Source organism: Calliphora vicina, chromosome 2 (genome assembly GCF_958450345.1).
Source record: "Calliphora vicina chromosome 2, idCalVici1.1, whole genome shotgun sequence".
In the NCBI taxonomy this organism is placed as follows: Eukaryota; Metazoa; Arthropoda; class Insecta; order Diptera; family Calliphoridae; genus Calliphora; species Calliphora vicina.
Window position 1 is genome coordinate 135,228,944 of NC_088781.1, and position 14,692 is coordinate 135,243,635.

The 14,692-nt window shown below is 30.6% G+C and overlaps 1 protein-coding gene across 1 annotated transcript; it reads right to left on the minus strand.

Moving 5' to 3' along the window:
• Positions 1–1,206: 1,206 nt before the first annotated feature.
• On the minus strand, positions 1,207–6,613 carry LOC135950896 (uncharacterized). The gene is made up of 2 exons (XM_065500420.1): positions 3,163–6,613; positions 1,207–3,089 (listed from the first exon to the last, which is right to left on the minus strand). The coding sequence occupies exons 1-2, from the start codon at positions 6,611–6,613 to the stop codon at positions 1,207–1,209; spliced, it is 5,334 nt and encodes a 1,777-aa protein (XP_065356492.1).
• Positions 6,614–14,692: the final 8,079 nt, after the last annotated feature.

The following is a 14,692-nucleotide window of genomic DNA, read 5'->3' on the forward strand; positions in this document are numbered from 1 at the left end:
GCAACGTGAACATTCTCCCCCGCCAAGACAGTTCTGAAATATAAAATGGACTTTAGTACATATTCAGTTTTATGGGTACTATATATGGGTAGATAAATAATTTAAGTAAAAAATACTTAGGGTTTTTATTAAAAAGGGTTATCCGGAGTAGGGTCCCATAATGAGCCAACCAAGGGTTGAATCTTGGGCCATCAGAGATCCACCATCAATACGAATAACATTCGATTTGAGAATTGTACTATACATATCACCACCAAGTTCTAGTACAAAAGGATCGTTTGAAATAAAATTTGGATCCGCTAAAGCGAGATGACCAAATTTTTCTTTGAGGGATTCCTTAAATAAAGTTGTATATGGCACTTTTGGTAAATCATGGACCACCAGGAGATATATGTCATATTTTATTAATGACGACATGTTTGGGTTTATAATGAGTTTGACATATTTCTTGCCATCCAACTCAAATGTTTCTAACTTGGTTTCACGTACGAAGGAAGAAGCTATACGTGATGACGTGGCGCTTGGGTTGATTACTGCCCTGATAGATAGACAGCCTTCTTCAGTCGTCGCATGAACTTCTGCAGTCGGTATTAAAACCTTGTGTAATGACGATGGTAGTCCTAGGGTTGTAACAGAGCCTTGTTGGGTGTGAGGCTTACTTTTAGCTGCTGGCTTCGATTTCTTTACTGTTTGAATAGTTTTGAGAATCTTTTTGTGCCCATGTAAAATTGTGTGGTGTTTCAATCCGCAAACATTACAGCGTGTCTTGTTTGTACATTTGTCCAGCAAATGGTTCCTTGCCAAGCAATTGGAGCAATAATGCAGCTGATGTACAGTCTTATATTTCTGCTGTAGATTAAGGTTTCGGAACTTTTTGCAAGTCGCAATACGGTGGTCAGCTTTGCATATACCACATCCAAAATGACGGTTGTCATTTCCGGTAGCTGCATTGGACGCACGTTCGTTTTGCGGGCGGTTATTTGCCTTGGGAGCTGGTTTAGCTTTGGGTTTGGCTACACGATTCTGTGTGTTTCTGTTACCTGGTGCCATTTTCTAAATGAAAGTAAATGTATAAATGAGTGTGGTAATGTGTTAGAGTGAAGGGTTAGTTACGGATAAGTGTTAAAAAATGGGTTAGTGTTTTGTGAGTATTGGGTAAGTAAATTGAGTAAATGATATAATTAGGGTGTGACTAGTAGTGTTAGTCTAACTAGTGGGTAAAACGACAACTTTAGTTATCGGTCGGATTAAACTTCCTGTTGAGGTTCTCAGTTCAACGACTCTGATACGTCCATCAGAACCGGGAACAGTTTTAACGACACGACCAAGCGACCATTCGTTCGGAGGTATGTTGTCGTGTTTAATGACAACTAAATCATCTACTGCAATTTCTCTCTGAGGGTATTTCCACTTATATCTCTTGTGTAACTCTTTGAGGTATTCATCTTTCCATCTTCGACAGAAGTGGTGATGTTGAATCCTCAGTTTTTGCCATCTATTTGCTATAGTAACGTTTCCATCACTACAATCGGGTTCGGCAGGTGTTAACATGGGTGAACCTATCAAAAAATGACCTGGGGTTAATGGGTTTAAATCGTGTGAGTTCTCACTTGATGAGCTGAGTGGTCTTGAGTTAAGACACCCTTCAATCCTTGCCAGAAGGGTAGCGAACTCTTCAAATGTGTGTCGGGTTGTTGTTGATTTCTTCAGGTGGCTTTTGAAGCTTTTGACTCCAGCTTCCCATAAGCCTCCCATGTGTGGAGCTCCGGGTGGAATGAAGTGCCAAATCAAGTTTTGAAAACTATTAGCTGCAATAACAGAACTTCTCAATTGTTTAAAGAATTCCTGTCGCTCTTTCTTGAGTAGTTGACAAGCACCAACAAAGTTAGTACCGTTGTCTGAATATATAGCGGCAGGGCATCCCCGCCTCGAAAAAAATCGGGCGAAAGCAGCCATGAATGCTTGGGTAGATAGGTCTGACGTTGGTTCTAAATGAATTGCTTTTGTTGCAAAGCATACGAAGACACAGACGTAACCTTTGGTGACTTTACATGCTCGGGCAGCATACGTTTTTATGTCAAACGGTCCAGCAAAATCAACTCCAGTGTTGCAAAAGGGTCTCGACAATTGAGTACGTTCTGGAGGTAAAGCCGCCATTAATTGGGTAGTTTGGCGATGTCTATATCTTGTGCACTGGGTACATTTATCAACTATGAAGCGTATAAGATTTTTGAGCTTTGGAATCCAATAGCCCGATCGTATAACTCGCAGCATAGCTTGATTTCCTCCGTGTAGAGTTATTAAGTGAACGTGACTTGTCAACAATCTTGTAAAACAACTTTTGTAGGGTAATATAATTGGGTGTCTTTCATCATATGATAAACAGCTTGATTTTGCTAAACGACCATTTGCACGTATAATGTTCTTCGAATCTAAATAGGGTGTTAGGGTAATAAGAGTACTTTTTCCGGGTAGTGGAGTTTTCCTCTGTAAACAAATATATTCTTCAGGGTAATATAGAGTCTGACATATTATTATAAGTTTATCTTTTGTATTAGTAATCTCTTCTGCATCCAGTTGAATACTAGGGTGTGTGAACAGAACTTTAAGTCTGTCTCTGGGTTCAGAATGTGTAACTCGGTCGAGTTCTACTTTTTGATGCTGGTTCAACTTTCTGCGGGTACGAGAGATTCGATCATAGAAACGATAAACATATGAAAAGACTCGAAGAGCTCTAGACCATTTTGAAAAATCCTTAAGAATGTCTATTTGGGTTGTTACTGTGTTTGCGTAACTTTGAGCAGTTTCAGCTTGAGTTATGAAGGGTTGTGTCATAGTTGGCCATTTGGACGCAGATTTCTTTAGCCATGAGGGTCCGGTCCACCATAAACTGTTGTCTATCAGCTCTTCGGCAGTACATCCACGGCTGGCAAGATCGGCTGGATTTTCGTGCGACACGACGTGGTTCCAGTTGTTCACTCCGACGGTGTCCGATATAGTAGCAACACGATGAGCGACAAATGTTTCCCATGATTTTGGATGTTTACTAAGCCAAGCTAAAACAATTGTTGAATCTGTCCAAAAATATACTTGATGTAGGGGTAAGTAATTTGAGTTGGGTTAATACATTGTTGACCATGTTTGCCAACAACACTGCACCACATAGTTCTAATCTGGGTATTGACAGAACTTTAATGGGCGCAACTCGTGTTTTAGCGAAGAGTAGGGTAATTATATTTGGGCCATCAATGGGTGTAACTCGCACATATAAAACTGCTGAGTAAGCTTTTTCTGAAGCATCAGAAAAGCCATGAAATTCTATTTTTGATGTGGGTTTAAAATTAATCCATCTTGGGATTCGAATTTTATTTATATCATCATAAAATTTTAAGAAGTTCAACCATTTTGTAAGGGTCAGTGGTTTTAGACATTCATCCCAGTCTGTGTTATCCTGCCATACTTGTTGCATGATGATCTTAGCAGACACAACAATTGGTGCTAACCAGCCCGCTGGATCAAACAGACGAGCGATATCAGATAAGACTGAGCGTTTTGTGTAAGCATTTCTCTTCTCGATAGTGGGTACGCTAAAGAAAAAGAAATCTTCTTTTGCATTCCATCGAATACCTAGGGTTTTAGTATTATGGGAATCTGGAAGGGTTAGTAAATCCACATCGAGTAAATGGTCTTTGGGTAAAATGTTTAACAGATCAGGTGAGTTTGATATCCATTTCCTCAACGGAAATCCTGCGGAATCTAACACCGTAATCATTTCATTTTGAGCAAATTTTGCATCTTCAATTGTATGGGCACCAGACAAAACATCGTCAACATACATATTGTTTTTCAATATATGAGATGCAATCGGGTGGGTAGTTTCAACTTCTTTAGCCAGTTCAAGAAGAGTTCTAATTGCTAGATAAGGTGCGCAATTAACTCCGAACGTGACTGTTTGAAGTTCATAGTCCTTTATGGGTTCATTAACGCTTTTACGAAATAATATTCGCTGAAACGGGGTGTGGGTAGTGTTCAATAAGATCTGTCTGTACCTGTACATTTTTGTAATATCGGCATTAAAAACGATCTTATAAAAGCGCCATTTTAATATTACAATAGATAAATCCTGTTGTAATGTGGGACCAATAAATAGAGCATCATTTAAGCTGTTGCCGTTCGAAGTTTTGCTAGAAGCATTAAAAACTACTCGAACTTTTGTCGTAACACGATCGGGTTTGACAACAGCATGATGGGGTAGATAATAATAAGTCGTGGAAGAACTGTTTGGGTTAAAATTAACTGCTTTCATGTGACCTAAGTCAACATATTCTTGCAGAGCGTTATCGTACTCAGACTTTAAAGTAGGATTCTTCATCAAATTCTTCTCGTTTCTTAAATATTGTGCCATTGCCACATGGCGTGAGTTTCCTAACTCTAGCTGCGGGGTTCGAAACGGAAGATCTACTTGATAACGGCCATTGGGTAAGCGTTGGGTGGTTTTCGTGAAAATATTTTCACATACAGTTTCTTCTACCGACTTAATGGGTTTTTGTGGGATTTCTTCAATTTCCCAAAACTTTGTTAAGCATTTATTAAGTGTAACTGCGCTGAAATATGAAACTATTGTTTGGGTTCTGTGAGTCTCTTCGACAGGTCCAGTCAAGATCCAACCAAATTCGGTATCTTGAGCTATTAGTGTGTTAAGAAAATCTTTCTTAACGCCAGATTTTAAAATCTGTGGGTAGAAATCACTTCCTATAATGAAGTCGATAGGTCTACTTTCGTAAAACCTTGGGTCTGCTAACTGAATCTGTTCTAAATCTTTTATGATATTTGGGTTTATACTTTGGGTGGGTAATGTTCTAGTTAGCGTTTTGACCACTATCGCTTGGATTTCTAAACTAAAGTTTCTTTGGGTATTGGACCTAAGAGTAACTTCACACATTTTGTTTGAACGAGCTGATACAACTTCGTTCAAACCAGATATTTCAGCTATTATGGGTTGTGTGGGTATGTGTAATTTTCGTCTGAACTGATCAGAAATAAACGAAAAATCTGACGCTGGGTCTATTAGAGCTCGCGCTGGAAATATAGAACCCTGAACTTGGACATTTAAAACAGCTGTCCCTAAAAGTTTTTTCCGGTCATCTAATACGCCATCAGTTTGGTTGGTCAGTGTTGAAAACGACTGCGACACATTCCGTGTTGATGTTGATGGTTGTTCATCTGTCGGGTTAGAGTTCGTACTAGCGTGTGTATTAGAGTTCGACGAGGGTCTGTGAAGAAGAGAGTTATGTCTTCCGCCACAATGTCTACAAGTAAAGGTACTGTGACATTCTTTAATGCCGTGAGAAATCGCTAGACAATTATAGCAACAGCCATTTTGTTTAACAAAATTAATCCTTTCGGCTACTCCCATTGAGATAAAGGAGGGGCAATCTCTCAAAGTATGATTTGCTTTACAAAGCTTACATACAGAGCCATTGAGCTTACTAGTGTTTTGGGTTCGGGTGGAGTTTGAAGGATTTTGTTCGGGTTGAGGCTTTCTCTTGGCATGGGTATCTTTTTTGGGTTCTTGGGTAACATTATTTACAAATGTATTGCCTTTTCGCTCATTTTGGTTCTTATTGTCAGAATTTTGTTTATTTCTTGGGTATGTGTTTGGATTCTTGATATCATTAACAGATTCAAGTCCTTTATATGTGTTTGTCAAAAATATGTCCATTTCAGTCCAACAGGGTATATTGGAACTGTCTCTTAGGGTTTTCTCAAAATCTTCGAGTGTTTCTTTGGGCAGTTTAGACGAACAGAGATATACGAAAATTGGATCCCAATTATCTGTATCAATATCTAGTGTATTTAGATTTGAAATACAACTATTTATTTTTCTCTGTAATTTACGAATAGCTACACCACATTGGACATTGACATATGGTAGATTGAATAAAGTTTTCAATTGTGCATTAATTTGCATGCGTTTATTCTCATATTGAGAAGTTAGCAGTGTCCAAGCGATAACAAAGCCATCGTTTGTCAATGGCGCACTGTCAACTATTTCTTTGGCCTCCCCGCGGGTTTTTTGTTTTAAGTAAAACAATTTTTCTACCCCACTAAGGCGAGAGTTATTACCATAAATGGCTTTGAACATATCTCGGAAAGATGTCCAAGATTTGTAATCGCCATGGAAATCTTGCATGTCGCAAGGGGGTACGCTAAATGATGAGCTAGGTGCTGAGTGGGTTACAGGGGTAGGAGGAGTAGAAGGGGTAGGAGGGGAATTTTTCAAGGTTTCCAGTCGGGTTGCTTCTGCTAGTGCTGCATCAATGGAAATAATTCGAGATCTGAACAGAGATTTGGCTTTGGCGTATTCTCGGGTGAGTTCATCTATGTTGATGGTAGCAGCTTTCTCGGGGTCATCCATTAGTTCAGATTCTCGAACCCATTCATATCTGGTGGAAATCTTGTCCCATATTTCCTCCAGTTCTCGTTTTTGGTACTGGATAGCGGCTAGGGTGAGATATTCATCGACGGTCTTCTTGTAATTGTCTTCAAAGGAAGCTAAATCCACTTGGATATAGCGCATGAAACTTGCGGCCATTGATTTTAAGGAGGGCATTTTTATAAAAAATTAGTAAACCTCAAAAAAATTAGGGTAAATGGGTAAAATTTACGAAATAGTTGACGTGGGTTGTGTGTACCAGCGAGTAAATTTCCTATTGGGTGTGTTTTTCACAGTAAATAATATTGTGTTGCAAAAAAACGTCAATATTAAACTTTTTTCAACACTTTTAGAAAAAACCTTGTAAATTTCTATGAAGGGGGTGGGTGGGTTTAAAAACAAGTTTTTCTAATTAAAAGTTTTGAACAATCCGTAAAAATAGTAATTTTCAATAAAAATATATTTAGGAAATTTTTTGTAAATTGTAAACAATTCACTTACCGACTCTGCTGGATTATAGGGTACTATTGTGTTATGTACGTACGTGTGTGTGTTATTCTTTTTTACTTGTCGATTCCTCTTTGTGTTGATCTTCCCGCTTAGAGACGATCGACAAGTTCTTGCGTTATTGTTGTTATTTGTGTTAGTGGTTAGTTAAAGAACAAATTATTTGTTATTTTGTGTAAGTAATATTTATGTAAATATTAATGTGTGTATTTTTATTTTTTGCAAAACAGTGTGTTTTAAAAATTATGTGTGATTAAATTTAATTAACTTTAAATATTGTTTGTAAATCACTTATTTGTTTATATTAAATTTTGTATTTAATTATTATTAGTGTTTGCAATAAGGGGGTGGGTTTTGAATGTAATTTTTTTTAAAAAAATTAATTTTTTAATAAATTTCACAATAACATAAATTTTTTATTTTTAACTAAACCACAACTTTCATTAAATTTTATAATTCGTGTAATTGTATTTTTTTTTGTTTGTTTTAAACAGATTCTGTGTAGCTTTATGTTAACAACAATTAATTTTCACCAAAAAAAATTTTTTTTGTCTGAACAATTTTTTATTTCACTGTTACTTGTTTCTTGTTTTTTCTATGTAACTTTGTGTTGTTTATTTGTTCTTGTTCCTTTTTTTTGTGAAAAATTGTTTTTATAAATGTTTTGTTTGTTTAAATATTATTTTGTTATTTTTATGTTTATTTAATTACACAATGTTTTGGTTTTTTATTGTAAAATTTTTAAACTGTTTGTTTTGTGGACTGTATTTATTTATTACTTTTCTTTATGGTTCGAATGGACCAATGTTTATTTAGGTGTTAGAGGGAGATAGCAATAATAGTTTTAAGTTTAGCGGGTAAGTAAATAAAACACTTTTTCACTTTCTTTTCAAAAAACGTTATAAATTTGCTATATGTTTATTAACCTTTTTCTTTTATATAGGGTTTAATATAAATATATAGGTTTTAATATAAGTATATATATTAGAGTGACAGCCGATTTTTTTTTTTTAGATTTCAAAGAGTGCCGGGTGGAATATTGTGACACTAGACCTAAATGTTAAGTGCTGAAAATTTGAGCCAAATCGGTCAACGATTTCTGGACGCGCATCGAGGTCAAAGTTCAGATATATGCAAAATTATACTATTTATATGGAATAAATAGGTGAAACTCGTTAAATTTCTGCATTGTTTTCTAGAAATGTATAGATTTATTTTTATTAATGAATATTACATTAAAACAAATTTTTGGAAGTTAACCCTGCATCTCCTTTGGGTCAAAATGACCCAAAAACTGTATTATCGCCAAAATTCTGAAAAAATGCAAATTTTTCAGATATTTTAAAAATTTTGCTACTAAATAAATACTTTTGCAATTGAATGCAAAAGAATCGAAATGTGTACGTAATTATCGTTCTAATGAGATATAAATGACAAAATTTGGTTAAAAAATGTTAAAGTTATTACAAATTCGCCAGACCATTAACGTGTTTCAGGCCACTTGAACAAAAAATTTAGGAAAAAAAATTAACATATTTCGAGAAAAATTAAAATAAAAGCTAATTTTTATTTAAAATATATCCGTATTTACTTGTGTATTAGTTTTTGTCTTCGTAGGATACCGTTAACCTATTCGCAGGTATGGCCAAAAAAAATATTTTTTTTAACGGCTGTTTCGAATCTCCATTTTCAAATTTTTAAAAATTTTGTTAAACAAATTTCAGAATTTTTTGATCATCACATTGGGATTTATTGAGATCAAAATAGGGAATAAAAATATGAAAAAATTATGTCAATACCTCTTACAGTTTTTCCGTACCTGCGATTTAAATTTTGCGATTTTCAAGAAAAACTAATTTTTTGTCCATATTTAGGCGAATGAGCCCAATTTCCTTAATGTTATAAATTTTGAGTAAAACCTATTCATAATATTATAGTCCTTGTAATTTTAAATATGGTCTGAAAGTTTTACTAAAATCGGAAAACGATAACATTAAATCGTGAAGGTCAAAGGTCAAATTTTTCAATATTTGGAATTTCTAAAGAAAAGATAGCGAAATGTTATATATTTTTGGGCCGATTTTAATGAGACTTGAGGAAAGTATACATTGGGGTCTAACATTTACAACAACAGTACATAAATGGATTTAATCCTTTAAGAGCACTTGGGGTCAAAATCGTTGTGTTTTTCTTGATTTTAAAAGTTGAGAATAATTTGGACCCCAAGTGCTGCTAAGGGTTAATTTCCATTTTTGTGCTGTTATTTTAAATTCTGGACTTTATGTTATACTTTCCTCAAGTCTCATTAAAATCGGCCCAAAAATATATAACATTTCGCTATCTTTTCTTTAGAAATTCCAAATATTGAAAAATTTGACCTTTGACCTTCACGATTTAAGGTTATCGTTTTCCGATTTTAGTAAAACTTTCAGACCATATTTAAAATTACAAGACCTATAATATTATGAATAGGTTTTACTCAAAATTTATAACATTAAGGAAATTGGGCTCATTCGCCTAAATATGGACAAAAAATTAGTTTTTCTTGAAAATCGCAAAATTTAAATCGCAGGTACGGAAAAACTGTAAGAGGTATTGACATAATTTTTTCATATTTTTATTCCCTATTTTGATCTCAATAAATCCCAATGTGATGATCAAAAAGTTCTGAAATTTGTTTAACAAAATTTTTAAAAATTTGAAAATGGAGATTTGAAACAGCAGTTAAAAAAAAAAATTTTTTTTGGCCATACCTGCGAATAGGTTAACGGTATCCTACGAAGACAAACACTCATATACAAGTAAATATGGACATATTTTAAGTAAAAATGAGCTTTTATTTTAATTTTTCTCGAAATATCTTAATTTTTTTCCTAAATTGTTTGTTCAAGTGGCCTGAAACACGTTAATGGTCTGGCGAATTTGTAATAACTTTAACATTTTTTAACCAAATTTTGTCATTTATATCTCATTAGAACGATAATTACGTACACATTTCGATTCTTTTGCATTCAATTGCAAAAGTATTTATTTAGTAGCAAAATTTTTAAAATATCTGAAAAATTTGCATTTTTTCAGAATTTTGGCGATAATACAGTTTTTGGGTCATTTTGACCCAAAGGAGATGCAGGGTTAACTTCCAAAAATTTTTTTTAATGTAATATTCATTAATAAAAATAAATTTATACATGTCTAGAAAACAATGCAGAAATTTAACGAGTTTCACCTATTTATTCCATATAAATAGTATAATTTTGCATATATCTGAACTTTGACCTCGATGCGCGTCCAGAAATCGTTGACCGATTTGGCTCAAATTTTCAGCACTTAACATTTAGGTCTAGTGTCACAATATTCCACCCGGCACTCTTCAAAATTTTAACAAAAAATTTTTTCCATACAACTGATTGTCACTCTAATATATATATATGAATTTTATAAATTTTAGGTTAAGGGTTTTATTTATATTTATATAAATTAGGGTTTAATTCTTTTAACTTTTATGTTTTAGATTTAAGGATTTTTAATTCAATTTTAGATTTAGTTTTTAATTGTGGATGATATATATCGCTGTTGCTTTTGACTGTGTTTTTCTTTAGAATGAATTAAAAAGGGATTTTTGTTTCTGTTTGTTTTGTTTTGATGTTGCTGAAGTTGGCTGTAGTTTGAGAGATGCCACTGGGGCCGCTTAGCTGACAGTGCTGGTACACTTTGGTACTTTATTGTTCGCAACGTGAACACTAACAAAAGAAAAAATTAAATTTTGTGAAGACAGATATCTTCAGAAAACAATTTCCACACAAAATTTTATTATAAATTTAAAATGTTTACATTTTATGAAATTTTAAAGGAGGTTCACTAGAAAGTTTAAATAAAATTCTGGTATTTAATATAAATACATTTTTTTCTATTAACAACATTACCAAATTTTAAAGGGATTTAAAATTTTAAAAATTTCTCAATAAATTTTTTGAATTTTTTTCTTTCAGTATTTTTCTAAAATTATAAAATTCTGTTTACATTGACATTATTTCAAAATTTCGGGAATTTTCCTTTTCTCTGTACTCCAATTTTAGATAAAAAATGTTCATGATTTTCATTATATATTAAAGATTTTGAATAAAAACAAATTTGTTTACATTGGCGTATGATTAATATTAATTATGAGTTGTAGTCAAAAAATGTCTTATAACTTGAGAACTAAATTACATTCGCGAAAAATGTAAATAGATTTGAAAAGTCAGCTCAATAGTATAGTAAATGTAAAAGATATTTAAATAAAAATATGTTTTAGTAATGGAAAAATTTACCCAGAAAATTTATTTAGAAATTCATTTTTTTATTTTTTTTAAATTCTAAATAAGGTTCTTTATAATGTTTCATATAAATTTTATAATTAATATAAATAACAACTCTGATCAAATAAGAAACTAATCTACTGTGAAATTTTAATTTTTTATTTTAATATTTTTGATTTTAATACTTTATTATCTCAAGTTTTCTTGCTGTGTTTTCCTCCTAAACGCTAAAGAAGTGATAAAAAAAGATTAAATGAGACCCTCAGCGCAAAATTGGGATAACCCTCAATTTTTAAATTTTTTTTAAACAAATAACATTGTAAGCCTCCATATAGGAAACTTTTTAAGATATTCAGAATTATCGAAAAAAGGTCGAACAACAACTATACTTATAAATATATTTTGATTTAAAAAATATTTTTTTTTTTAAATTTTAAAAATTAAAAAAAGTTTTCGTTAATATTTTGTTCAAATTATAACATTGCTGTTGAGTTTGCATTTATTTTTGTAACTAAGAAATTTGTTTACTTGTATACTTCAATTTAAGTTATAAAAATCTCTTGATTTGCTTTATATATTCAAGATTTTAAATAAAAACTAATTTTGGTTTACCCTGGCGTATGATTAATATTAATTAAGAGGTATAGTTAATGTCTTATAACTTTAGAACTAAATTAGATTTTGGAAACATTTAAAGGGATTTAGGAAGCCAGAGAAATAGGCTTATTAATAGAAAAGAGATTTATAGTAAACTGTTTTTAATAAATAAACAAATTAGTTGAAAAATATTTTTTTTAGTTTTTATGCAACTTATTTGCCTAATTTTGCTGGGTATTTCTATGTTGCCTAGTCAATTTGTTGTCTATGATATGACAAAATTTTATGCTGCATAGTTTAAATACTTTACACTAACAGCAGGGCATATCTAGCTGATGTATTTAAGTATGAATTGTAGGTATGTCTGGTACAACTGTCTCTTTGTTTGTAAAACTAAACATTTTTTAGTTTTTAATATAAAATACTCATACTAAGTGTGTTACATAAAATAAGTTCAATTTTGTGTGAATTTTGTTTTATCTAAATATACTAAACTACATACAACTTTTAGAAAAGTTTAGGTTTTTTGCGTTTTTGTTTGTTTTTTTTATTAAAGATAGAAAACTTTTGTTGAGTAAACTTCTACATATATTACAATATTTGAAATGAATTTTTGGTTTAGTTTTTTTTTTTTATTTCTACTTGTCGTATTTTTGTCTTTATTTTTTAGCAAAACTCTGTATTACATTTCAGTTATATGAAATTTTATGAAGGAGAGTAAATGTGAGTGAGTAAATTTTGTTGTAGTCAATTTGTATAAATTATTTCCATTACATTTCATTTTTCCATTTTGTATTTTTTTTAGTTTTTGTTAGATGGTTTTTAGCAAGAAAAAAAGTACAGAATTACAATATGTTTTTAAAAATGTTGTTTAAATAAAATTTTCGTTCCTTTTTTTTTGTTTTATTTTTCTGTATGTAAAATGAGTACTTTGTTTTATTATAAATGTAAATGGAGCTTACAGCTTTTTTTTTATACAAAATTCCCCCTTAAGTTAGAAAAAAGTTTGTATGTTTTTTTGTACTTGTTTTATATTGATTATGCTAAATTTGCTAAATATTTGTTTAAATTGTAATTGTGTAATTTAATTTAAAAGTTTTTGTTTTGTTATGTATTCAAATAATCTGAAATTGTTTATTGTTTTCAAGGAATTTTTTATTTTAATTTTTTTTAGTAAACAGAAAATTGTGTAGGCTGATTTAATCAACAAAAATAAAGCAGTAAACAGTAAAGAGTGTTCTAGTATTTAAAATATGTAACATAAAATAAAGGCTGTCCTTAAATATACAGCAATAAATTCTTTATTATTATTTAAATGAAGAGAGAAATCTTCAAAAAAAAATTATTTTCCAAAAAAGATTTGGTCTGAAAATTTTTTCATTTACTAAAAATAGTTTTCTTTAAATATATTTCATATATTTTAGCCTGTTTTCCTGGCTTTTTTAATGCGTTTACACATTTCGAAAATGTTATTTAGTTCTCAAGTTATAAGACATTTTTTAACAATTCCTCTTAATTAATATTAATCATACGCCAGGGTAAACCAAAATTTTTTTTGTTTAAAATCATTAATATATAAAGAAAATCAAGAGATTTTTATAACACAAATTAAAGTATATCTTAAAACCATGCTTCTGGAATTCAGAAATAATGGCAAAGTAAATAAGAATGTTATAATTCAAACAAAATACTTGAAGAAAATTAAAATAAATTTTATGGAACAATTTTAAAACATGTAATCCTTTTAAATATGGTGATTTTTTTATATAAAAATACAGCTATATAGTTAGATACAATAATTAAATTAAGATTTTAGTGAACCTTCTTTTAAAATTTCATAAAATGTAAAAATTATTTAAAATAAAATTTTGTGTGAAAAACTTTTTTTTACAAATTTGTTAGTTTACTACATTTGATTTTTATTTTATAAATCTTAGCCTATTTACCTGGCTTTTTAAATCTGTTTAAACTTTTCCAAAATGTAATTCAGTTCTGAAGTTATAAAAAATATTGTAATATATACTTCTTAATTAATATTAATCATACGCCAGGCTAAACCAAAATTGGTTTTTGTTTAAAATCATTAATATATAAATCTAATCATAAGATTTTTATAACTAAAATTGAAGTATATCTTAAAAGCATGTTTCTGGAATTCAGAAATAATGGCAAAGTAAATGAAATTGTTATAATTCAAACAAAATACTGGAAGAAAATGAAAAAAAAAAATTATTGAAAAATTTTAAAAAACTTCAAAATGTGTTTATTTTGTTAAATAAAAATTTATTTAAATTACATACAACAATTTGTAAGTAGGCTTCTTGAGAACCTCCTTTAAAATTTCATAAAATGTAAAAATTTTGAATTTATAATACATTTTTTTGTGGAAAACTTTTTTCTACAAATTTCTTTCTATACAACTTTGGTTTTTTCTTTTATAATTCTTAGCCTATTGTTCTGGCTTTTTAAATCCGTTTAAAGTTTTCCAAAATGTTATTTAGTTCTCAAGTTATAAGACATTTTTTAACTATACCTCTTAATTAATATTAATCATACGCCAGGGTAAACCAAAATTAGTTTTTGTTTAAAATCATTAATATATAAAGAAAATCAAGAGATTTTTATAATTTAAATTGATGTATATCTTAAATAAAATTTTCTGGAATTCAGAAATGATAGAAAAGTAAATGAGAATATTATAATTTAAACCAAATAATGACAGGAACAAAAAAAAATTATTGAAAAATTTTAAAAAATTTAAAAACGTTTAGGAATAGTTTCTAAATAAAAATATGTATTTTTATATATATACAATTTCATAAAACAACTTTGAATTTAACTTTTTAGTGAAACT